The sequence below is a fragment of the Eucyclogobius newberryi genome, unplaced genomic scaffold (assembly GCF_026437365.1).
Source record: "Eucyclogobius newberryi isolate DKJ021-1_F unplaced genomic scaffold, fEucNew1.0.hap1 SCAF_112, whole genome shotgun sequence".
Taxonomy (NCBI): domain Eukaryota; kingdom Metazoa; phylum Chordata; class Actinopteri; order Gobiiformes; family Gobiidae; genus Eucyclogobius; species Eucyclogobius newberryi.
Window position 1 is genome coordinate 15,001 of NW_027315738.1, and position 26,648 is coordinate 41,648.

At 41.7% G+C, this 26,648-nt stretch overlaps 1 protein-coding gene across 1 annotated transcript; it reads right to left on the minus strand.

Annotated features, from left to right (window-relative positions):
- Positions 1-13,232: 13,232 nt before the first annotated feature.
- On the minus strand, positions 13,233-26,417 carry ftcdnl1 (formiminotransferase cyclodeaminase N-terminal like 1). The gene is made up of 6 exons (XM_072440169.1): positions 26,275-26,417; positions 25,797-25,915; positions 22,822-22,917; positions 21,813-21,968; positions 15,136-15,324; positions 13,233-13,693 (listed from the first exon to the last, which is right to left on the minus strand). The coding sequence occupies exons 2-6, from the start codon at positions 25,909-25,911 to the stop codon at positions 13,272-13,274; spliced, it is 978 nt and encodes a 325-aa protein (XP_072296270.1). The 5' UTR covers positions 25,912-25,915; positions 26,275-26,417; the 3' UTR covers positions 13,233-13,271.
- Between the last annotated feature and the right edge of the window lie 231 nt (positions 26,418-26,648).

The following is a 26,648-nucleotide window of genomic DNA, read 5'->3' on the forward strand; positions in this document are numbered from 1 at the left end:
ATAAAACGATGACGTGACCAAAAGAAAGAAATTGAACAGGGGGGAAAATACATTCAGGCACATTAAGAAACTGAATAAAGATAAGATTGTCCCATAGAAAATAATGAATAATGCAGTGTACAGAACTTTGCCAATCTTTGCTAATGGCTTCTCCAGTGTCTTGCTCAAGGGCCCAGACGCAGCATGAAGTGTTCAAAGAAGGGATTGAACCACCACCTCAGTCACTTCTGCTGCTTTCATGTGCTGTTGAATAAATCGTAAGTACAATTTTCCGAGTGGAAGTCGCACCGAACATCCAGAGGCATTGCTACAAAACAGCAGGACAGGCAACTGCTAGGGGGGCCCCTGACCTTTAAGGGGCGCCCCAGCATTTAGTCCTTTATTTCAGTGACTGAGAGGGAAACAAAGGAACTCATCGGTTATTTATCATTTACAACTAAATCAAACTTTGTTCATTCAGTCACGTGTGTTTGGTTTTTCCCTTTCTTTTTTCCTCGTAAGCAGACATTTGTTTTGACGGATGGACTATGCATGTCCCTGATTGGATAATCCACCTGTCAATCACCCCCTTCAGGACTCAGATGAAACTAGTGACCAGAGTCATGTCCATCTGTACTAAAAATGTACAGACAGAGATCATTCTAGACTTGGAGGCAATGGGAATGTACTTGTCATGGTTTCTAAGCAGAACAACCGTACTAAAGATTTTATGCAGTTTATACATATTTAAAGGTCAAGAGAGGGGAGGGGCCGTCTGTTTGGGGGCCCCTGTGATGTTTTCAGCCCTCGCACACCTTTGCATTGCCACTGTGAACACCGCAACAAGACGTTAGCAAAAGTCAAAGAAATGGTTCATTCTGGAATTCCGGAAGCAACGCGAAGAATCCGAGTTGTGACGTTGATTGGTGGAAGTCAAAAGAGATTTTTACAGCGGACGGTAAACAGATTGTTCACTATTTGTGTGTGAACATTAATCTAAGAAGTATTGTAATCTGTTCCTGAGACGGTTTCTTCTCAAAATGAGTCAGAAAGATCCGAGCACAGGAAAGAGAAATGAGACCAAACGGCGTGATGAGATTTAAAAAAATGCAATGTTTGAAGCTTGAATCATTTCCTGTAAAACAAATGTATAAATGTGCACTGCTATATAAATATACAGGGCGGACTATTGTGAGAAACTCCATGGATTCAACGCTTTAATATAAGCCTGTTTACAACGCATTAATAAGCACTTTTTTGTTTATAAGATAAGATAAGATTTGTCTTTATTGTCCACACATGGGGACATTTTGGTGTTACAACGCAGTAGATACAGAGGAAAAGGACAGATAACTTATAGGAAGTTAATAGAAGAACTCTTATGAACAAAAACAAAAAACTCTTATTAACAAAACTCCTGTAAACAGCACTTATGAGCACTTATACGGCATTTACATTTATCCCTTTGTTATTGGAAACAGTTTAATAAGCAGCGTATGCAAGCTCTTACAAGCATTTTCTACACGGTTTATTAAAACACAGTTGGTTAATTGCTTATTAATATTATAAAGGCATAATAAGCCGTCTACGAATGCTAGTTGTGCCAATAAACAAATAACTAGCGCTTATTAACGCCTTATAAACAGTTTACAAAACCTTATTTTATAGTGAATAACGTTATGCAGTAAAACTTAGGGTTAGTGTAAAATATTACAAATTTAGGTTATTTAGTTGATTGGATTTGTACTTTTTTCACTGACCCATGTATTGCCAAACCGAGCCCAAATCAAGCGGTACAACTAAAGCTTAGGTACATCGTACCATCTCCATCTCCATCTCACACGACAAGACCGTGTGAACCAGGCGCCGACAGACACCGTTATATCCTTTACAAAAGTGTGCCGATCGCAGCTTAACACTGATTCTTGTTTGAATAAAAGGACCGCATCTCTTTTATTCTGTGACGGCAAACGAGAGGGATAAAAGCAGAACAAACAGATGATCGGGGGGAGGAGGAGGAGGATGAATATAAGAGGAGAATGAGAGGAAGAGAGAGAGAGCGAGTGAGTCTTGGAGTATTTATAGACGAGTGTAAAGAAATAAGCTCCTCATTTTCCAGCGGAGTGACACGTGGTCGCGCTCGGATCATGCGCTGTCAGCTCGGGTCAGATCTCAGAGGGTCAGAGCCCACGCGGGACTTAACGAGGGAGACGGCGGGTGTGGTTAAGTCCGGGCGGGCGGGCGCTATCTCGCAATGATAACGACATCGTTTGCTGAGCGTGTGACTGTTGGAGACAAATATATTAACATCTTGCCCGTTTGTCACAAGTTCGAGCATTTTTGTCGAGTTTGTAATTGTGCTTAGACATGGGCAGCAAATATGATATTACCTAGCAACCGTACTGTAAACAAGAGCTAAAATCACAACGAATTGCACAATAGTTATTATTTGACAAACAAGAAAACCATATATAAATTTTATTTTGTTGAATGGTAATTTAAACTGTTAGAAAAGTGTCAGTTAAGTGTAGATTGTGTTTTCAACGGCACGTCGCACGTTGATGACATCACAGAGGGATTCCACTTAGAACTCAGCTCTACTTCCTGCAAATTTCAACTTTTACTTTTGAAAATTTCGTCACAAACTGCAACTTAACAGAAGTAAAACTATGATATATAGTTACCACGTGTAATATCCTACTGAAGTAAGCAATAATTGTGAAAAAAGGAGAAGCTGTCATATTGACTTTGAGTTATTGCCATGAATGGAACTGTGTTTTTCTGTGTCAAGGGAAAAGGACAATTACAATATGTTTTCTACATTTAAAAAAAACGGCTTAAGTGTTACTGCAAACTGTTTTCAACATCAACTTTGTAACTTTAGAACTATGTAATTGGGACATAAAACTCTTGCAATGATGGATGGATGGATACCTTTGGCAGCAGCAAAGAACGCTATCACCAGGAAATGGATGACACGGACTGAACCGACGGTGAAGGACAAGAACAATGCACAAATACAAATTTATAAAAAACTTGAAAATGTACAAATCTAACAAACATTGTGACAAATGGACAGACAAATGCTGGACTTTTTGTAAATATTTCAAGTTCAGTTTATTTTTTTTCTCGGTTCTTTTATACATTTTAATTAATTTTGGTGGCTTGATTCCTTAACTTGTGATATTTTATTCTCCAATAATCCAGATTTTACAAACACATCTTCATCATATTCGTCAATGTCGAATCGATCCATTAAGCTTTGATCCTTTTTTATTGGTGCATATTTCTCAACAATGTCCAAAAATAAGCTCATAAAAACACTTAAAGAAACTGCTACTGATGACGCAACGATCCAATCAAACTCCAAATATGTTTTAATCCTTTTAAATGATCATTAACCCGTTTCTATTACATCAAGATTAGCCTTTAACGTTCTATGTAACTGCTACGAATGAGATTATGGTCCCTTTACACAGACCTGGCACGTGAGTATAAATGTGGACAAATACATCTGATTCTGACTGCAAACACTTGAAGGTTATGTTTATTATTAACATCCTTACAATCTATTTCCATATCTCGGAGCAAATATAGTTGGCAATGAACATCTAAACATGTCAGATAGAGTGTGCATCACGGCTCGAGAACAACATCCCTCAAGCAAAGACTTTAATATCATTGTGTTGTTTTAATTTACAGGGAATGTTACGTTGTATTTATTCTATTCTAAACACATAAAAGCATATCCATGTTTTTACACAATCTAGAACAGGTGTTTTGGAGACAGCTAATATGTCATTTGTCTGTTATTTGTTATACTACAGATATTTAGAAACCTTTTGTAATTTTGGTTCGACTCATCAGTGTAAAATCAACAGAATTGCCTAAAATGAATTAAAAAATAAAATAAAATAATGAATAAATAATAACACAAAATAAAAATAATATATGTTTCCATAAATAAATAAAATCATTCTCTCTCTCTCTCTCTCTCTCTCTCTCTCTCTCTCTCTCTCTCTCTCTCTCTCTCTCTCTCTCTCTCTCTCTCTCTCTCTCTCTCTCTCTCTCATGTTAGGTATGTTAACGTAACATATGAACAGTTATTCAGATAACTATAGCATAAAGAACATGCTAACAAGTTTACCAAAGCTTCAGTTTTACCCCAAATCACTAAATCCATTGAATTCTTCTTCCTCTGTGTCACTTCTAAACAACTCCAGAGGTAGAGGAAGTGCAGATTCTTCTTCTGCGTCGCTTAAAGCCTAGAGCACCAGGGAGGCTGCATTGTCTTCCAAACTCGGTTTTCACTAAACAACCAGAACATCTTCATCGAAAAATGCACAATTCAACGGACCCTGGACTCATCAAACTCTTCGAATGCTAAACCTGCTCAAGCATCAGCGCCCGGATAGCTCCAAGGACGCAAAGGACTCTGAGGACGCGAAGACATGGGAGGCCTCGCTCCACATCTTCTTTGGACACGTGACACCTGAGAGTAGCTGAAATTTACAGAGTGGCATTTAAAGACAGGTTCCCTTGAATTATTCATCATTTCTTCTAACTAAGTTGAGCCCAGGCACAGCCCGTGTAACCAAATGTGTCATTAATTGATTTTATATCTTTGTTTATTAAACCACACAAAACCATCCTGGTTTATAGAGCCTTTGTATTGATCTTTATAGAATTATAATTGTCGGTCAATGAATCGTGTTCTCCCCTTCAGAGAATGAGACTGAGTAGATGTTAATGTTTTGCTGAACAAGCTTCAGATGGTGCCCTTTTAAATATAAATATGAACATTAACTACCTAAAATGCTACACGTGTTGTACACGATGAAATGGCTCGTCCCAGAGAATATACATTCCATCTTGGTGTAAATGTGTGAGCAGGAAACACGTATAATTACCCTACAACAGGATCTTGCATAATGTCAGGTTTACAGCTATTCTATCAAATTAACCTCGTTTGTAACTATTTATCCAACACAAATTATATCATATGGATCGTTTTCTTTTCCTCTGATCATTAGAACTCTCTGACGACCAATCAGAGGCCAAGTGAGCGAAACGTCTTGCCCAAGGACACTGTATGGCACTAATAACCTTTTGGCTCGTCGGATGCGCTTAATGCATCACCAGCTAATCTTCAGAGCACTTAGTGACAACCCATTACGCCCACAGTCGCATGCCGGGCCCAACGACTCGAACGTGAGCGTGACATTTTCCCCAAAAAAACGTGCACATTTCTGTTTTAATTGGCGGAAAAACAGAAATCAATAATGGATCCACGCTTTTGATGATTATAAAGCGGAAAACATGGAAAGACTGTGAAATATGTCCATAGTTCTGTGCTCGTAAACACACTAGGGCAAGTATTTGGGTCATAACTGAAATTACAGCGTTGGAAAACACTATATTGACATGTGCGTGTTATGAAATGTTTTAAAAGCTTCTTAAATGAGGGGATTTTATTCAAGAGCGCTCAAATCAGTCAGAAAATAGTTTAATTTGTGTATTTTTGTTCATTTATTTGTGCAATAATTTAAACTATACCATTGACAGTTACAATTACATAATAATCTTAAGACACATTTTTATTTTCTGTCTTTAAACACTGTGTAAGTTGTGTGGTCCTCTGTGTTTTGAATGTTTTTTTAACATAATTATTGCAATTTTAAGGTTTTGCTTGGATCTGATTTGACTGGTTTTATTTATTTTTTAGGACAACATGATCCAATATGGCACTTTGTTGAATTCTGTGGTGTTTTTTGTCGGTGCAGCACTTTGAAAACACTCATTGTTTCTAAAATGTGATTTTTAAATCAAGTGGATTTGGAAAAAATTCTAGCATTAAAAAAAAAAAAAAAAAACTAAAGCAATTTCAAGGATGAAAAAACGATAAGATATTCACCAGGCTGCGTCAAACCATCCGCAGACATTCAATTAAAGATGATGGGCTTATGACAAACTAATATAAGTGCTAAAAAAAGGCGCAGTGCGAAGACGAGGAAATGCAATGAATTCACTTTAATCACTGACGGTTTGTGACATCGGCTCAGAAGAGGAAATCTGCTGCTTCAACACGGATTTCACAAGCGGGACGAGAGCTTGAGCTGGCAAATTATGAATGTGTAAACGTGTGTGTGTGTGTGTGTGTGTGCGTGCGTGTCTGTCTGTGTGTGTGTGTGCGTGCGTGTGTCTCTGTGTGTGTGTGTGTGTGTGTGTGTGTCTCTGTGTGTGCGTGTGTGTGTGTGTGTGTGTAGCGTTTACCTCTGGGTTTATGCTGTGACCTAGATTAGGACATGCCGCTCTGAGGCAGCTGAGAGCGAGCGAGAAGACTAAAGTGTTCTTTTTACTGCTGCCATCTAGAGCTGCACAATATATGGCAACAGCAGAGTTTATTCAGCAGATAATAAAGCAGTAAACGAAGAGTTCAATCACAAAAACAGACATCTTTTTTGTCCCTTTTGTCCACATGTTGATTGGATTTAATGTAATAATATTTTGATTGCACTAAAATACATAAAACATACACAAAGAGCAATTTGCAAGTCTCAGATTTCTTTTTTTTTTTTTTTTATATATATATATATAATTTATTATGTTTTGCAAATTAACTTCAAATATATAGTTGCAGTATTGTTTTCTCCAGGTCACAACTGAAATAAGATCACTTTTATTTGTCCCATAAAAGGCAAAGTGCTATAAAAGCTAACAATATTCCAAAAATATAGTCTCAGTCCTCAATTTTTTACTCAACCAGCCAAATGTGTTGCTTTAATTGAACTGGGCTAAAACGGTCAAAATTCTAACGAAATATTGGTTAATTCTGGTTACTAATTGTTGCAAATGCTGCTGTTGTGCAGCTCTTAAGCATTTAAAATTATATTATATTCTTTCTAATTGACAAAACAATGAAAAATGTGTTTAATTTGAAAGAAAAAGCAGCTAAACTGATCCAAGCTGATCCAGGCTTTCCCCATGATCTAAATAACTGGACTGTTTATTGTCCATAGATCCATAGGTATTGTCCGCCTGTTGTCCCTAGTGACCAGTCCATTGGTGCTGCAGCAAAAACTATCCTCTGTAGTCCAGAAAGTATTTTTGCCATAGAGTAAACCAAACTGAGAGAGAAGGTTCCACTGCACATGGATAAACCCACAGCTGAGGTTAAACTGGCGTCACGCGTCAGTGGGCGCGGTCCCCAGGACTTCACCAGGACTTCATTTGGACCTTAACAAAGGCTAAAACATATTGATTTGAGACGATAGATTTACCATTGAATCCATATAAGTTACTCAAAAACTGTGCATTTCCATTTTAACTGACAGCCAGAAAACAAGAGTTTAATGGAAATCAATGACCAATGTTTTTACACTATAGTTATAATATACCTATACCAAGACTAAACCAGGACCACACTGGACTAAACAAGATTCAAACTAGTCTGAATATGGAACAAATCAAGATAAAAGCAGATTAAAGCATGTCTGAACTAAACCTAAAAAAGGACTTAAACTAGACCAAACAGGATAAAATAGTTCTATATCAGGACTAAAGTGGACCAAACCAGAACATAGTGACAAAGTCTAAATCATGTCAAACCGGGACCACATCCTGTCTTCAGCCCAGTTTAATTCTGATGTAGACCTGATTTGGTACTGTTTTACTCCTGTTTTAGGCTTGGTTTAGTCCTGGTTTAGTCCCTGTTCAGCCCAGGCTTTGTCCATGTTTAGTTCCAATATTACGTTAAGTTTAAGTATATTTAAATGCAGCTTTTGTACAAATGTGAATGCACCCAAACCTTGACTACATTGGACTAAACCAGGAGAACATCGGACTAAACCAGGACTAAACCAGATTCATTCTACGACCAAGACAAACGCAGACCAAAGCATGAACCTAAACCAGGACGTAAATGGATCATGTCTTGAACAGCAGGTCTATACCAAGACTAAACCAGGACTAAACTGCACTAAACAAACACGTACACAGAGTAACACAAAACTAAACAGAGATAAAAGCAGACTAATACAAGGACCAAACTGGATAGAACAGGTCTGTATCCGGACTAAACTGGACCAAACCAGGCCTAATGTGCGTGTGTTTCCATACGTGGGCCACAGCATTCTGCCTTTATGTGGTGCGTGACTAAGAGGCTGAGACACAGAGGGAAGGAGCTTATGCAAAGAGCCGCAGCAACACTGGAAGAGCAACACTTACGCAACAACGGGGCCAGCGCCACGGCGACGCAAACGGGGCCAGGGCCACGGCGACGCAAACGCTGACATTACAAACAAAACCAGAGCCGGGAAGGAGGCGATCGCAAAAGAAAGATGGACGACACAAAGTGCTCTGATGATTAAGGCCTGGACTGACATCATAACTGACACACGCACCATGGGAAAAATAACTGCCGGACTCAATTTCAAAATAGACGAATACAACGAACAATGGACAAAATGGGACTTTTACTTCATGACGCAGTGTGATTAACCCCTCAGTCCTTTGATACCACCTTATTACGTCCTAATTTTATTCTTCACTTATCCCGAGTTCTCTATAGTCCTGCCCAGCTCTGTTTTAAAAAATAGGGATACGAATAGGGACGTTTACTTAATATTGTTTTTTTATCCCCTGTGCTCCCTCTTCTTCTGTTTTTGTGTCTATTGTTATAAAACTGGAAAAAGTATAATAAATAAACAAAAAATAACTAAATTAACAAATTGAAGCGAAAATAGCAAAAACAAGCAAAACTTGAGAAACAAAACAAACTTGAGAAACACACAGATCTGACCTGTGAACCAGCCTGGTGACGCGCGCCGCTCGTCGCCGTGGAGATACTGTGAAACAATCTTAGGCAAAGTTACACAGTGCGCTTTTAAAGGACTTGTGCGGTAGTAGAGCTAATTCGAAAGTCATTTTTACTCAATTGCACGTATTAATTACCGTATTTTCATAGTTTTGGCAGGGGTGGGACTTATACTTATATTTATACTTATATACTTATATACTATAGACTCCAGAGCGACTTATATGTGACATTATTTGTTATTTTCACACTTGCAACCGCATTTCATCCTCCAGTGTAACTTATATATGTTTTTTTCTTTTTTCTAACCCATATTATGCATTTTTTGGCTGGTGCGACTTATACTCCAGAAAATACAGTACGTCTTTCCACTTCAGAGAACGCGCAAGGAAACATTATACGACGGAAAAGTGCGTTTGTAAAGTGTGCGGGGTTGGGTGCGTCACTCTCCCACACGCCGTGAGCTGATGGAAGAGCCTCACCGCCGCCGCCAAGAGGATTATTTCATTTCCTTTTACGCTAAGACCTCACATTGAAGACTTCCTCCGCCGCTCTCCACTCTGACCTCGCATTTGTGTCGCCTATAGGCTCCATACGGCCTCATGTATTATTACTCAACGATCCATTTCCACATGCCGGAGTGAATGCGGTCCATTCAGAGCGCTGCGGTGGCACATGCGAGGGGGATTCATCGTGCCCTAGATATCGCGCCGACCTGTCCCCGGGCAAAAACTTGTAATGTTCTCCAAACGGTTAATCCCGGGCATCTCCTCAGAGCTTCAGCGGGGCCCGACGAGAACAAGAGTATCAGCTTTTCCTTCATCCAGACGACGAAGGGACAAAATGTGTTTTTTGGTTTATACGGAGGGTCCCTCACGATTCAATGCGATACACGATACGCAGCTCACGATACGGTAACATCAGGATTTTGCGATACATGCAATAATCAATATATCGCTATTTTTTAATGAGCCTAATATATTTTAACGTTTTTCTTTGTTCAACCACGACCGACACAATTTCACGATGAAACAAACCACGATACGATAACATCAAGATTTTGCGATACGTGCGATGATCAATATCGGTCATGATATTCTACGATATATCACAATTTTTTAATGAACCCAATACATTTTAACGTTTTTTTTTTAACCACGACCGACACAAACTCACAATGAAACACCACGACACGATAACATTGTGATTTTGCGATACGTGCGATAATCGATATATTGCTCGTGTTATTCTACGATATATATCACTATTCTTTAATGAACCTAATACATTTTAACAACGTTTTTCGTTTTTCGACTGGCATAAACTCACAGTGAAACACGCCCATTTTAATCATTAAAACAGTCAAAATGTCATGTTTTTTTACGTAAACAAACAAAGCAACAAAATAGTAGCGCGGTCACAACATAATTCAGGAAATTATATAAAAAATTACTCATAGCGATATATCAATACAGCGGCCCACAATATCGATAATGTATCACCAAATTTAGTATCACAATATATTGATATATCATTATTTTGGCACATTAAATACTATTAAATATTTCTGGCTGAAGCACCTCTAGGCTTTCAAAATGTTTCTTGTAATCTAGGTTTTAATGCACATTTTATTCATGTTATTTTCATCATCTTCAGTACTTGGCTCTGCATTGATCAGCGCTGCGGCTAACGATCAGCGCTGCGGCTAACGATCGGCGCTGCGGCTAACGATCAGCGCTGCGGCTAACGATCAGCGATGCGGCTAACGATCATTTTGCAAATCGATTATTCTTGCTTAGAACACGAAATGCCAGTAAACATCAGATTTTTACACAATTCGACCCAGATGACGTTAACGCTCATTGTGATACGGTACGTTACAGATACATTAGTTTTTTTGCTCAAAAATGCATAAATGGCTCGTGCCCAGTGTCATTTTGATATAATTCCTGCTTTGTACGAGTCATTAAACATGTTCTTCCACACATGGCATGTTTGGGAGTCTGTTTACAGCCCAGATAGTAATTGTCCGATTACTAAAATAGTTGCAATTAACCCATTAACTTGTTACAGCCCTTGTATCGATAAATGGTTTGAAAAACTAACAGCCGGCAATAAACTAAAAATATATACAACTTAATACTAAAACATAAATGTAATACTATGTTCAAGTACTGTATTTAACAGACTTTTTTCATAGTTTTGGCCGGGGTGCGACTTATACTCCAGAGCGACTTATATGTGATATTATATTGTTATTTTCACACTGACAACCACAAGAGGGCGCTCTAGGCTCTAAGTGACACAGAAGAAGAACCTGCACTTCCTCTTCCTCTGGAGTTTGTGGAGTTGTTTAGAAGTGACACAGAGGAAGAATTCAATGGATTTAGTGATTTGGGGTAAAACTGATGCTTTGCTAAACTTGTTAGCATGTTCTTTATGCTATAGTTATCTGAATAACTGTTCATATGTTACGTTAACATACCAGACACTTACCACAGTTCTGTCTGTACCTCATGTAGCTGAAGGTGTTAGCGTTAGCATACGTCATGTAGCTGAAGGTGTTAGCGTTAGCATACGTCATGTAGCTGAAGGTGTTAGCGTTAGCATACGTCATGTAGCTGAAGGTGTTAGCGTTAGCATACGTACACCTATTCACCATGTTCTCTCATCTGTTATTATTTTGAATTCAAGATGAAATGTCTGTTCTTGGTCTTGGATTTTATCAAATAAATTTCCCCCCAAAATGCGACTTATAGTTTGGAAAATACGGTACTTCTTAGGGAAATGAATGCCCTAACCCTTGCTTAAAATTCTTCTTTAAATCCAGATGTTTTACTTCAACTTGAGTGATATTATCTCTACTTAACAATACATTTGTAGAAACGGAGGAGAACTCTGGGAAAAGGCCAATCAGGAGGAAAAAGTCAAGATAAATATTGTCTTTGATCCAAACAGGAAACGACTCACGAGCCACTGACACAAATATGACGAGCGCTACTATTTGTACAAAAAACAGTTGAAATAGAACAAAGAGCAGCAGGTAATTAAAACGTTTTATTGCAAAATGTGGCTTATGTAGTTACACTTTTACATGTAATCAACTTAGTATTTCTTTAGATTTACAAGAGTTTATCTTCACACACGTTATCTTTGGACACATTAAGACGCACGTGGTCCTCACGTTTACTTCAACATTTGTTTAAATTAGGTTAAACTCATTTCATTAACAGCACAGTACACGGTTTTGATCAACTTTCTTGTAAACAATTAACACTTTAATAACAATAACGTTCTGTTAGAGGTCAGTTGTGTGATTTATGACTGAAATAGGACTGGATAAACTAGAGGAATCACATTTCAGAGCATAATAGGTCTAGCTACAGTATATACAGGAGACTCTTAAGAGGACACATACGTTGTCTTTAAACACACTGTATCCTTCAGTAGCTTTGCGTTGGAAAAAATAAAGAAAAGAATAAGACGCATGACTTTTTTTCAGCCAGGAATTTTCTCACTAACACTTTTGGTGTCTGCACGCCATCTACAGGCAGCAGAGGGAATTAGCGTGGGGAAATAAAAGCTAGCTTGCTCTGACATGCTAATACAAGCATGCGGCTGCAATGAACTTGTGGTGGTGATTTATGGACTTAAGGCAGCAGTTATTTTATTACTTGGTTTACGGATTTTTAAATGAAATATATTGAACAGGCGGGCGAAATATAAATATAATTTCAATTGATTTTTTCTTCCCGGTTTACACAAAACGCACCACGGGAGGAGGGGGGGAGACGCGGCGCGCAGGTGTAACAGAGTGTAAAAGTAGATTTAGCGTGTTTTGCATTGGTAGAATTGACGCTTCTAAGTGTGTAGCCTTAGTCACGGCAAAAAGCGCTGGAGAAAATGTGGTAAACGGGTTTAAAATGTGTATTTGCGATATAAAGGCGTAGCAGACAAGGAAACGGGCGTGCGAGTCTTCACATGCTCTCCCGGGGTCTGTCACAGACTCCCGCAGGAAAAATTGCTTCACGCGCTCTTATCTTTTGACTTAATACCGCTTTTTATATTACATTTAATGCTATTTTGCCTTGTCGGCGGTACTTTATAAAAGAAATATATATATATTTTTATTTATATTGTATAAATCAATAATCTAAGTGCGGCGGATCCGTAAATCAAGTAATAAAATAACTGTGGCCTAAGAAGACTTCTGCAGCTCCACGTTTGACATCACGAGCCAGGTCAAAGTGTTTTCTGAGGCTCAAACGGAAAAGATGAATGAAACATGCCTGAAAGAAGCTAAATACAAATCAAGGTCTCTTTTCATGAGGGAACGCTGTCCTTTAGCTATATATTCTTCTGTTAATGAGATAAATTAATCAAATGTTTCTGAACAATGACTTCGCTATTTGAATGGTCTAAAAAAATTACAAATTACAATTTCAGTTTGATTCATCTTAACTTCCTCTCATTACGTTCACATTCGAATCCTCCGCTGCTCTCTCCAAAACTCGCCGATGTCCCGGGACAGCGCCAGCTCGGCCAGGCCCCTGCACTCTCGGGGGGTGAACCCCACTATCGCCGTACCTTTAGTCCCCGCCCCCTTCGCCGCCGCCAACTCCGACACTCGTGCCGTGATGACCGAGGCGGGAGCGTGGCAGTACGACTGACCTCCGATATCGAAAGCGGGCCAGTCTTTACTCGGCGGTTCCCCTTTCACGCTTTCTACGTTGCAGGCGATCTCCACGGCGCCCTCGTGTGGTAGAGCCAGGACCTGCACCCCGGGGATCCCTCCGTCTGCGGACTCTCGGATGGCAGAGGCGATGCTGCGACCCAAAAGAATGTCCCGAGAGTCAATGGTGACGTTACAGTTCATGACGTACGGACCGGCGCCGACACCTGAACACAAGACGCAACTTCTTAAAGGAGACGCTACGAGCCAAATCAACCTTTATGAGCTTTTTAGCGACGTCACATCAGCGTTTACTCATCGTCAGTTCACGCAGTCGTATGTGCATGTTCCTGTATTGTCCTGCAACTGAGGCTCGTGGCTCAGAAAAGTCCCGTTTTCACCTCCCCCCTGTCTCCGCCCACATCCCTGTACTTAGATGTTATTGTGAAAAAATTAAGATGTCAAGTGATAAAGTATTGTTCTTGTTTCAGTTTCTCTATGAAAAGGCGGGGCTTATCAAGGCCACTATTTTAACAGGAAGTCAAGAGCGTCATTTCTATTATGAAGCTGTTTTAGATGCAGCTTACAAAATGTATAATAATATCATTAAAAAACGTGTTATAGTATATTACTAAGTGAGTTCGCACTGTGATAATATCATGACATTTTGAATTGGACACTTTGAAATAATAAAGCTGGAGAGATGGAACGTGGTAATTAAATCCATGTTTCACATTTTACAGCATAAAAAATTGTGCCAATCATAAATCTGCAGTAGGGAAACCAAGTTGTACAAAACGGCCCAATTTATCGATGAGATAAAACTATGACGATGATAATGTTGTAAATCGGTACATTTTGAATAGTATTTAATCACTTTTTTTCCATCTTTCTCATTTTACAAACAAATCAAATCAAGGCTCAAGTACATTTCCTAATGATTATTTATGTATTTATTGTGATTTAATGCATCTATAACTTTGAAAACCTTCGTGTATTAATTGTGCTCTACAAAAAATGCCCTGGTCTACACCATAAACACATATTTAATGCCGAAATTAAGCAGTTGATCACTAGTTGAAGTCACTCAATATTGAATTAGATACAAATCAAAAACTCTTCAAAAACGGGACAGAATTTAGAAAATCTAGCACAGACCAAAATATGTTATTATGTTATTTATGAAGTGTTTATTTATTGATATGCAGTGGAGCACTTTGAGACCACATGACATCTTTTCAGGTTTTCACTCCACAATAAAAGCCGACAGCTACAGCCAAAACCTCAACTAAAAACTGAAATCAAGCAGCAAAAAGATCTGATCAAGAATAAATAAATATATACATAAATAAATGGTATGATGATATTTCTGCACTTTTGTGATACATTGGACAGACATTTAACATTTGTCTGATAATTACAGACACATTTAAACACATTTCTGTTGAATTTACATGATATTGTCTGAATATCGGAGCACTACTTAAGGCCGGGATGGATATTCGGAAAGATGAAAACAATGAGGAGACACGAGGACGGGTGGTGCCCCCAAAAGGCCCCGTAATTACAAATCAGTTAACAGTCTGTGTGTACCTGTGCCAACCCTAACCGCCATAAAACACCAAAGAAGACGTTATTGTTGTAGTATTTCCGACGCGTGTGCTCGTACCCGTCAGTCCATACTGTCTGGATGGAGCGGGTCCCAGGTCGGGTCTGATCTGGTTTAAGTCCGGGCTCGTCTTGAACCAGCTGGTCTCTTTCCTCCGCTGGGCCAAGCCGCGCTGCAGGGGAGAGTCGGCCCATCCGAACAGGAAGACGCTGGTGCCCTGGACGCGCTCCGCCAGCCCCTCTGCCACGGCTGCACCACAATCACACCCGGTTTAGACACTTTAACAAAATCACATTCTGCATCTCAAATTAACGCTGCGTAGATTTCTCGTCACTTTATTGAATTAACAAACGCAGAATGCATCTAGAGTTGACACAACACTAGGGCTGAGCAATGAGTCCAATGGAGATTCAGTCCTGTTCTTGGGGCTTTTTAATTGAAAAGTCTAATCCAGTGTCATTATTGTATGTGATAAATGGCAGTGATAGTCCAGGGGCGCCCAATGAGTCGATCCAGATACCGGTCGATCTCAGAGGCAGTGAGGGTCGATCCCAAAGACCGGTCTGTTTTTAGTTTATAGCCTGATATTACAAGTGCGAGCTCTACAGAAGCACGCGAGAGAGGAGAGAGGAGAGAGGAGGGAGGAGGGAGGAGGGAGGGGAGAGGGGAGAGGGGAGAGGGGAGAGGTGAGAGGTGAGAGGGGAGAGGGGGGAGGAGAGAGGAGGGAGGAGAGAGGAGGGAGGAGAGAGGAGGGAGGAGGGAGGAGAGAGGAGAGAGGGGAGAGGGGAGAGGAGAGAGGAGAGAGGAGGGAGGAGGGAGGAGGGAGGAGAGAGGAGAGAGGAGAGAGGAGGGAGGAGGGAGGAGGGAGGAGGGAGGAGGGAGGGGAGAGGGGAGAGGGGAGAGGGGAGAGGTGAGAGGGGAGAGGGGAGAGGGGGGAGGAGAGAGGAGGGAGGAGAGAGGAGGGAGGAGAGAGGAGGGAGGAGAGAGGAGAGAGGAGGGAGGAGGGAGGAGGGAGGAGAGAGGGGAGAGGGGAGAGGAGAGAGGAGAGAGGAGGGAGGAGGGAGGAGGGAGGAGAGAGGAGAGAGGAGAGAGGGGAGAGGGGAGAGGGGGGAGGAGAGAGGAGAGAGGAGAGAGGAGAGAGGGGAGAGGGGAGAGGAGGGAGGAGGGAGGAGGGAGGAGAGAGGAGAGAGGGGAGAGGGGAGAGGGGAGAGGGGGGAGGAGAGAGGAGGGAGGAGAGAGGAGGGAGGAGAGAGGAGGGAGGAGGGAGGAGAGAGGAGGGAGGAGGGGGGAGGGAGGAGGGGGGAGAGAGGAGGGAGGAGGGAGGAGGGAGGAGAGAGGAGGGAGGAGGGAGGAGATAGGAGGAAGGAGAGGAGAGAGGAGGGAGGAGGGAGGAGAGAGGGGACAGAGGAGAGAGAAGAGGGGAGAAGAGAGACGAAAGAGGAGGGAGGAGAGAGGGGACAGGGGAGAGGGGAGAGAGGAGAGAGGAGAGAGAAGAGAGAAGAGGGAGGAGAGAGGAGAGAGGAGGGAGGAGAGAGGAGGGAGGAGAGAGGAGGGAGGAGTGTGGAGAGGGGAGAAGAGAGAGGAAAGAGGAGAGAGGAGGGAGGAGGGAGGAGAGAGGGGACAGGGGAGAGGGGAGAGAGGAGAGAGGAGAGAGGAGGGAGGAGGGAGGAGGGAGGAGGGAGGGGAGAGGGGGGAGGAGAGAGGAGGGAGGAGAGGAGGGAGGAGAGAGGAGGGAGGAGGGAGGAGAGAGGAGGGAGGAGAGGGGAGAGGAGAGAGGAGAGAGGGGAGAGGGGAGAGGGGAGAGGAGGGAGGAGAGAGGAGGGAGGAGAGAGGAGGGAGGAGGGAGGAGAGAGGAGGGGGGAGGGAGGAGGGAGGAGAGAGGAGGGAGGAGGGAGGAGGGAGGAGGGAGGAGAGAGGAGGGAGGAGAGAGGGGAGAGGAGGGAGGAGGGAGGAGGGAGGAGAGAGGAGAGAGGAGGGAGGAGAGAGGAGGGAGGAGAGAGGAGGGAGGAGAGAGGAGGGAGGAGGGAGGCGAGAGGAGAGAGGAGGGAGGAGGGAGGAGAGAGGAGGGAGGAGAGAGGAGGGAGGAGGGAGGAGAGAGGAGGGAGGAGAGAGGAGGGAGGAGAGAGGAGAGAGGAGGAAGGAGAGGGGAGAGGAGAGAGGAGAGAGGAGGGAGGAGGGAGGAGGGAGGAGAGAGGGGACAGAGGAGAGAGAAGAGGGGAGAAGAGAGAGGAAAGAGGAGGGAGGAGAGAGGGGAGAGGGGAGAGGGGAGAGAGGAGAGAGGGGAGAGAGGAGAGGAGAGAGGAGGGAGGAGAGAGGAGGGAGGAGAGAGGAGGGAGGAGAGAGGAGGGAGGAGTGGGGAGAAGAGAGGAAAGAGGAGAGAGGAGGGAGGAGGGAGGAGAGAGGGGACAGGGGAGAGGGGAGAGAGGAGAGGGGAGAGAGGAGATAGGAGAGAGGAGAGAGGAGAGAGGAGAGAGGAGAGAGGGGAGAGGGGAGAGAGGAGAGAGGAGGGAGGAGAGAGGGGAGAGAGGAGAGAGGAGAGAGGAGGGAGGAGAGTGGAGAGGGGAGAAGAGAGAGGAAAGAGGAGAGAGGAGGGAGGAGGGAGGAGAGAGGAGAGAGGAGGGAGGAGGGAGGAGAGAGGAGGGAGGAGAGGGAGGAGAGAGGAGGGAGGAGAGTGGAGAGGGGAGAAGAGAGAGGAAAGAGGAGAGAGGAGGGTGGAGGGAGGTGAGGGGGAAGGGGAGGGGATGTGAGTGTGGTGTGGGGTGTGGGAGTGTGGAGTGGGGTGTGGGTGAGTGGTGTGTGGTGTGAGAGGGGAGTGGGGTGTGGGGGTGAGGTGAGTGGTGAGTGGGGAGAGAGGGAGAGGGAGAGAGGGGGGAGGTGGAGGGAGGTGGAGGAGAGGGAGGAGAGAGGAGGGAAAGAGAGGAGGGAGAGGAGAAAGAGAGTCGAGGCAAGAAGCAGGAGGAGGAGAGAGGAAGTGCTGGTTAAGCTCAACCTTCATCATTTAGCGTAAGTTGTGGTCAGTATATTTTAATTTTCAAATACTCAGCTGTATTAAATGGTCCAGTTAAATCCAGTTATTTTCTCTTTCATTTTTATGTTGCTCATTTGTCATATTATGACAAACAATATTAGGCTATTATTAAAAGCCTACATTGTGTTTCTGAAGCCTAAATATGGATAAACACAAATATGACCCAAGCTTTGCTGAATATAAAAGTAGCTCCGTGTGATCGCCCCTGCTCTAGTCCCTAAACTTTAACCGAGTCGACAGTTTTAAATGATTCACTTGCCCTTTGCCCTTTGCCCTTTGCCGACCGCTTGCACACGTTAGCTTAACCACAGATTGACTCGGCGGCTCGGCAGACGTGCACGAGGCCAAACGGGACCAAAGCTCTCCGGGGGGAAAGAGCTCATTTACGGCTCCGCTTGTGGTCACGTGCTGGAGCTTGTTAGCCACTCTGCCAATCCTCATTATGCAGCGCTACACGCATTAGCATACGGCGAGCGCTCCTCGGGCGTAAAAGATCACACCGAGGAACAAGGCGCCGATAAAGCGTGTAATTAATCATCAACATCGACACGAGGGCCACGCTGCGACGGAGATGAAGAGGAGACGACGTTCACATGAAGAGGGGGCCGATCGGAGCCGTATCGTGGGATGTGGGTGGAAGTTAAGCGATTCTGTCAAGTCGTTTGGGTCGTATCCCGCGACGATAAGAGAAAACGTTGCCTAAAACGCAGGGGTAAATGGGTTTTGTGATCCTGTTGCGTTAAAACACTGGTGGCGTAACTTCTCTGGCGGCATAGTGTTCCACAGAATGGTGTTAAACGTTACTATCTCCATGGCGACAGGGTGATGCAAACCAGGGGGCCAGGAGTGACAGGTCGGCTCTGCTGAGAGAAGAACCCGCTCACGGTCGTGTTTGGAAGAATTTGCAAGGTATTTTTAAAGTGTACATGACAGGTTTTTACGCTTTATTTGGTGTATTTATACCCGTTGTACATGAAAATGATAGTTTTACACCGGTCGAGTTAGTGTTAGTGGAGAAAATGTTTAAAAATCTGAAGAAAATGACAGGAAGTGACATCACACTAGGGACACTCATTCCAGTCAAAGTTTATGCATTTTTTTTGACTCGCTAAACAATAATAAAACAAAATAAAGTCGCTCTCATGTATTTGTATATGTCAAATAAAGATAGTTGGATAGATATTTAAATTATAAGAGTTTTGGCCCAGTGTTTGCTGGGTAAATTCCTAGTCTGAGGTCATCAATTACAAACAGTAAGTGAAATTATAAATCTAAAAACCTGCTATTCTGTGATAACGTTTTTATCATTTTTAGCACATTTCGAAATACATTTATCTCGACTGCATTTTAGTTCAATGAGTCGTCCGGCCTGTAGGGGGCGCTTTACGCAATGAAAACAGCTGTAATTAAATAAATGCAATATATATGTACGTTTTGGGTAACACTGTGGAACATTCCAGACAAAAGAAACAAAATCTCCACAGAAAAAAGCAAATAAGTGTAAGTATAAAGTAACAAAGCAGCATTTATGTTCAGGATTTCGTGTTAATAATCATGAATAATTATAATATTGTAGCGTAATAGAGATCTACTTAGTTATAGTTATTGGTTATAGTCCTGCTTTAGTCCTGTTTTAGCCTGATCTGACACTGAATTAGTTCTAGTTTGACTCCGTTTCAAACTAAAAGTTCACTATTGTTCCTCCACCAGCCCATCCCTGCGTAACCGTGGGTAACCGTGAGTAAAAACATTCAACACACAATCACTTTTGTCTCTCTTCCGAAGAATAAACTCGGTGCCGATGCCGGGGTCACCTCTCCGCAGACCTGACCCGCAGCCTGTGGCCATTATGACGTCGCTGTCTTTGGCGATGGATGCGTTTAATGTCACACTCGATCGATATAATAATAATAAAAGTCATATTTCCATGACGGAGACGAGCAAGTGGCAGAGCGTCCACATTAGTACGGCCATATCGATTCTTACTAGGGCTGGGAATCGCAGGGTCGCTCACGATTCAATGCGATACACGATACGCAGCTCACGATACGATAACATCAGGATTTTGCGATAATCAATATATCGTTCATGATTTTCTACTATACATATCCCTATTTTATAATGAACCCAATAACAAAGTATTTTCTTTGTTGAACCACGACCGGCACAAACTCACAATGAAACACCACGACACGATAACATTAGGATTTTGCGATACATACGATAATCGATATATCGCTTGTGATATTCTACGATATATATCACTATTTTTTTATGAACCTATTACATTTTAACAACGTTTTTCTTTGTTAAAACACGACCGGCACAAACTCACAATGAAACACGCCCATTTTAATCATCAAAACAGTCAAAATGTCACAAGGTTTTACGTAAACAAGTTTTCTTTCTTCGAACAAGCAACAAAATAGTACCAATAATACCAAAAATGATGGTATCACGATGTCTTGATATATTGAAATTCAGGCACAACCTTAATTCTTACATTGCATTATCTTCTTTAATTAATTGTGCAATGAGAAAATACATCTTTCTCTCTCTCTTTCTCCTTTTTTTTGCTTTTCTTTTTTATGGTACAGCGTAAAACACTTTGGAGAACTACAGTAGGTGGCGGTAAATGCACCTTTTCTTTTGGCTGCAAAAAACGCAACAACAGCAACAACAGCAACTGTGGATGCTTTTATAATGGATCATTTGGTGGTTGTTGCGTTATTATTTTCTAAGACGTTAATCAAAAACTGACTTTACAATCGTACGTTTCTAACTCTTTAAAAAACTACACTCAGGATGAATCCGCATGTTCACATGAAAAGAGTTCACTTTGGTGTAAATATATGCGGCACACTGCAGCACAAAGCTCCATGATACCCCGTGATCGTTTTCTATGCAGCAGTTTGTTCTGGGAGCAAAGTCAAGACAGACGAAAGCGTGTGCCAGAAGAAGTGAACGTAGTGAGCAGAAAGAGCAGCGGCAGAACGTTTGAATCAGGGCTGGGTTTTTCTAACAGTCAAAATGAAACGGTAGCAAACAACTTTTAAACTTGTAGAAGTGCAAATTCAAAGAACAGCGATTTCAGACATTTTAAATACGCACTGCACGCTCAAACGGAAGGTGTTTTTTACTTTTTGATAACGTTTCCATGACTCAAAACTGCTCTAACAATAAAGGACTGGACTAATATTATAACAGACAAACCACTTCTGGCTCAACGTGAAAATAGACAAATGTAAAAAACAGACAAAATGGAACAATTATTTGGGATTTGAAATGCTCCAACTTTTTTTTGTATGCCACTCCCTTATTTTCTATTTTAAATACTTTACTTACCTTATGGTCTCTCTGGTCCTGCTTGTTCTTTGTGTTTTTATGTTTTTGGTTGTTGTTGTTCTGTTGTGTTTGTTGCTTTATGTTCTAATTTAAAAAAGATAGATAGAGATTCAGATCATCAGTTATTTATTTTATTTTTCCTTCAATAGACCAGTGTATGTTTTTTAATAGTACATGTGGTCTTGTAATAGAAATAATACTAAAAATAAATAATAATAAATCTGAAATAGAATGGTTAAAATGTGTAATTTGTATGTGTTTTCTAAAGTTTTGCCTCTCGTTCAAATAAGTATCTAGTTTCTAATGGTCTTAGTTTAGTGTCTGGGTGTGGTTTTCTACAGCTCCGCCCTCTGCTAAGCCACACCTCTGGCCTGTTCGGCGCAGTCCTGGGGCAGGACGTCTTCCCCGAGCGGGTAAATGGGCACGAGGTCCACAGCCCCGAGGCAGGGGTGAACGCCTCTGTGCGAGCGCATGTCGATGAGGCTGCAGGCTTTTTCACACGCCGACAACACCGCCTCACCTATCACAGACGGACAAACAAACACTTTTAGGTACAAACTAGGCCTTGTTGTGATGACCAGTATCGTATTTTGAGCATCGTAAACGCTATCTAGACTATACAGACTCTAAAACACATGCAAAAAGACCTTTTAAAAACTAAGACAGTGGCGTTATTAAATCATAATCTCAAAAAATAATGAACAGTCTCTGATTTGCATCTATAATACACTTTATTCGTACATAATCTCGATCTAGAAGCCTTCAGTCGCCATATTTCAACGTATGTTTGGTTGTTAATGCATTTCCAAAGGGTTAATGTATAAAATACATCGACTATACAGACTCTAAAACACATGCGAAAAGACATTTTAATAACTAAGACAGTGGAGTTATTAAATCATAATCATCTCAAAATTTAATGAACAGTCTCTGATTTGCATCTATAATACACTTTATTCGTACATAATCTCAATCTAGAAGCCTTCAGTCGCCATATTTCAACGTATGTTTGGTTGATAATGCATTTTAAAAGGGTTTGACCTGTCGACTACTAAATGAATGGTTAATAATTGAAAAATAATAATAAGCAATGTCCGTGTCTCGCTCACACTGGATTGAGGGTGAACACGCTGCACCACTCAACAATTAAACTCTAATAACCTTTTATACAATTAGATTATTAAGTGCTAGGTAAGTTCTATATTTTCTGCCCATTCTGCAAAACGTCCATAAGTTATGAATATGAATATCCGAGGTTATAATTAGTGGCACGACCAGGTCTGGGAACACAGAACTCATAAATATACATAGAAAAATGCCTGTATGTGAGTTTTCCCCTGGGCAGCCACGATTGAAGAGAAATCGATACTCACTGATGGAGTCGATGGCCGACACGATCGTGATGACGGAGCGGTTATAATCGTGGTCATTAAAGATGTTGAGGACGGTGGTGCCTTCTCGTCTGAGGCCTGAGGGAGAAAAGAAGAATGAAGCAATAATGTACTAGATTATCACATTAACGCCTGTCATTTTATAGAACTATTGATCCTAATGACAGTGATGGAAATACTAATATTAATATTGTAACTGCTGTGGTTATTTTAGTTGTTTATTTTAACTATTCCTTTTTTATTAGTAGTAGTTTTATTATACTTGATTTTCTTGTTTGTTTCTTTTCTTTGCGTTTTCACTTTATTGCTGTGGTTTTGCTGATCGATCACTTAAATTATGTTTTTTATTGTGTCAATTTGGCTGTTTAGGACATACGTTTTCCTTCTTAAAACTTAAAAATAAAGTATAAAAAATAAATAAAAATGAAGCAATATTGTAGATTAAAGTCTGAAATAAGCAAACAATTTAAAGGTGTACAGTGTAACTTTTCTGGTGGCGAGTTTGCTACTTTAAGATGAATTTCTTTTGCTTGAAATGTTCCACAGCAGAGCATAAACTGATAAGTTAATTGTAAGTAAGTAAGTAAGTAAATTTTATTTATATAGCACCTTTCACAGACAGAGGTCACAAAGTGCTTCACAAAACACAGAATATAACAATAAAAACACAAAAAACTTACAGTGAACAATACATATACAACAATATACAGTAAAATCAGTCCATAAAACAAGTGCATTTAAAAGGCTTGACTAAATAAAAAGGTTTTAAGCTGACCCTTAAAAGCAGTAACTGAGTCCAGTGACCGTAGGGAGAACGGAAGATCGTTCCAGAGTCTGGGGGCAACAGCCTGGAAGGATCTGTCTCCTCTGGTCCGAAAACGGGTGCGAGGAACCAACAACAGTTTCTGGTCCAAGGACCTTAGTGAGCGAGAGGGAGTGTACGGTTTGATCAAATTGCTGATGTACAGACCTGACCATTTAAAGCTCTAAAAGTTAAAACAAGAATTTTAAACTGTATCCGGTAGGAGACCGGCTCCAGTGAAGGGCTTTGAGGGTGAAATGTGGGCCCTTCTATTTGTGCGGGTTAAGATCCTCGCTGCAGAGTTCTGGACCAGCTGCAGGGAGAGAGTTCCTTCTTATTAAGACAGGAAAACAAGCTGTTACAATAGTCTAAACGTGAAGACACAAAGGCATGAATTATAACTTCCAGGTCATTTTGAGACACCATTTTCCTGAGCTTAAGAGATTTTCCTCAACTGAAAGAAACAGTTCCTCGTCAACAGCTTGGAGTGGTGCTCTAAAGACATGTCTTTGTCAAAGACAACACCCAAGTTTCTAAGACTTGGTTTAGCAGTCTGGCCTAAAACACCCAAGTACTGGTTTATCCCTGGAATGGCATCATCAGGGGCAATAATCAGAGTTTCTGTTTTGTCAGCATTTAGCTGCAAGGAGTTTTGACTCAGCCATTGTTTAATTTGCACTAAACAACTGACCAAGGAATTCAGCTTCTGGATCTCAGAACGTTTAAAAGAGCAATAGAGCTGAATATCGTCAGCGAACAGGTGATAGGACACATCACTAAACTCTTTAATGATCATTCCCAGGGGAATTATATAAAGCAGAAATAGGACGGGACCCAAAACGGAGCCCTGAGGAACTCCGCGCAACAGATCAGCTGAGTCGGACATTATTTGGTTTGCAGCAACACTAAAGCTCTGACCGGATAAATTAATTGGTAATTTTCAGGGGTTTTTTCAGGTTTTTTTTCCGAATGATTATAGCGCCATTATCGTTTCATAGACCTGATTTAATCCTAGTTTAGACCTAATTACAGTTACATTTGAATCTCCTGTAAAACATCTTTAAAGTTTTGGGCATAGCTGACATTCCAGTATCCATCCATCCATCCATCCATCTTCTGCCGCTTTATCCGGGGCCGGGTCGCGGGGACAGCAGTCTGAGACGGGACTCCCAGACTTCCTTCTCCCCAGACACTTCCTCTAACTCCTCCGGGGGGATCCCGAGGCGTTCCCAGGCCAGCCGAGAGACATAGTCTCTCCAGCGTGTCCTGGGTCTTCCCCGGGGCCTCTTCCCGGTGGGACATGCCTGAAACACCTCCCGAGGGAGGCGCCCAGGAGGCATCCGGAACAGATGCCCGAGCCACCTCAGCTGGCTCCTCTCGACGTGGAGGAGCAGCGGCTCTACTCCGAGCTCCCCCCGTGTGGCCGAGCTCCTCACCTTATCTCTAAGGGAGCGCCCAGCCACACGGCGGAGGAAACTCATTTCGACCGCTTGTATCCGCGATCTTGTTCTTTCGGTCACTACCCAAAGCTCATGACCATAGGTGAGGGTAGGAACGTAGACCGACCGGTAAATAGAGAGCTTTGCCTTTCGGCTCAGCTCCCTCTTCACCACAACAGTCCGATGCAGCGACTGCATCACTGCAGCCGCTGCACCGATCCGCCTGTCGATCTCACGCTCCATCCTTCCCTCACTCGTTAACAAGACCCCGAGATACTTGAACTCCTCCACTTGGGGCAAGGACACCCCACCCACCTTACATTCCAGTAATCCAAGTAATTTAATTTAAAATACTTTTCTTGATTAAATTTTACCTGAATGTTACATTTTCTAAAATATGCCATTTTCATTTACTCTAAAAGACCGGCTTAAATCATGGTTTAAACATAGCTCCTTGTTTTAATCCTGGTTTTGATCCAGTGTGTACTCATTATCCATACAATACACACTCGGTGGGTGTAAGTTATGTACATATATAGAGTAAAGATACCCTGGGGGCGACTGACAGAAGTGAGGCCCCTCAAACCGCCACGATCACTTACACAAAACATTCATGCAATAAAGCGAGGCGGGTTTAGTGTCTTGCCCAGGGACAAGAGCATGCACTGGTCTGTGAGTTGGGAGTCTGAGCCGCTGTATGTTGATTGATTCTTTACCTTTAGGATCATAAAGCGCTGCTTTAGCCACAGTTTCCACCAGGTCTTTCCTCCGAGCTTCAGAGATGTTGAGGAGACAAGCGACGAGACGCCTGCCCAGAGACGTGGAAGCCATTCTTCTGCAAAAGATGTTACAAAATGAATGTAAGATAAGATAAGATATACGTAAATAGTCTTTTCATTTAGATGTTGTTAGTTCTTTTATTTCAGTGCATTAGCTTATGAGAATATCTTGAACAAGCTATTTTTAGGGGGCTAAAGAATAATAATAAATAGCTATACATTGACAAACCTCATTAGTTGTTCAAATCTAAAGTAGGCCGGTTAAAACATGCCATTTTTAATGTAATGCCTGTTTTAACAGCTGCACAGAAGACATGGTTCATATCTGAATCTGTCTGCAGTGCAAACAGTTACAAAACATGTTCAAAGTGCAACATTAAGAAGCTAACAACGTGCAAATACTATTTTGCTGTACCTGCGTTATGTACGTTTGTGTTCAATTGTAGTTGTACTGCTGTTCACAGAAATAATGGTGTATATTCCCTGTTATGAAGTTACACGTTCATACAACTAAAGCAGAAAACACACAACTTTGACTTTTCCCTGTGAGCTAAAGGAAGAGACGCAAGCACCAAGATAGTTCAAGTCTGTCATCAAATGAACCGAAAACATGGGTAAATAACCACGCATATACACAAGTCGTAATATAATAGTTGAAATATACATTTCGTAATGAATCAACTAACACAGTGGTGACAACGTGTTGAGAAATCGACGGTAAATCAAGTAAAGTATTTTTAGGGACCGTAAACTAACTAGGAAGTACCGAAATATATTCTCAATTAAGTT

Excerpts from the sequence above, each read along its gene's own strand:
- ftcdnl1 (XM_072440169.1), bottom strand. The coding sequence starts at position 25,911 with ATGGCTTCCACGTCTCTGGGCAGGCGTCTCGTCGCTTGTCTCCTCAAC. Across the intron at positions 22,918-25,796 it reads AGCGCTTTATGATCCTAAAG|GCCTCAGACGAGAAGGCACC; the intron begins GTAAAGAATCAA and ends TTTCTCCCTCAG. Across the intron at positions 13,694-15,135 it reads CAGACAGTATGGACTGACGG|GTGTCGGCGCCGGTCCGTAC; the intron begins GTACGAGCACAC and ends TCTTGTGTTCAG.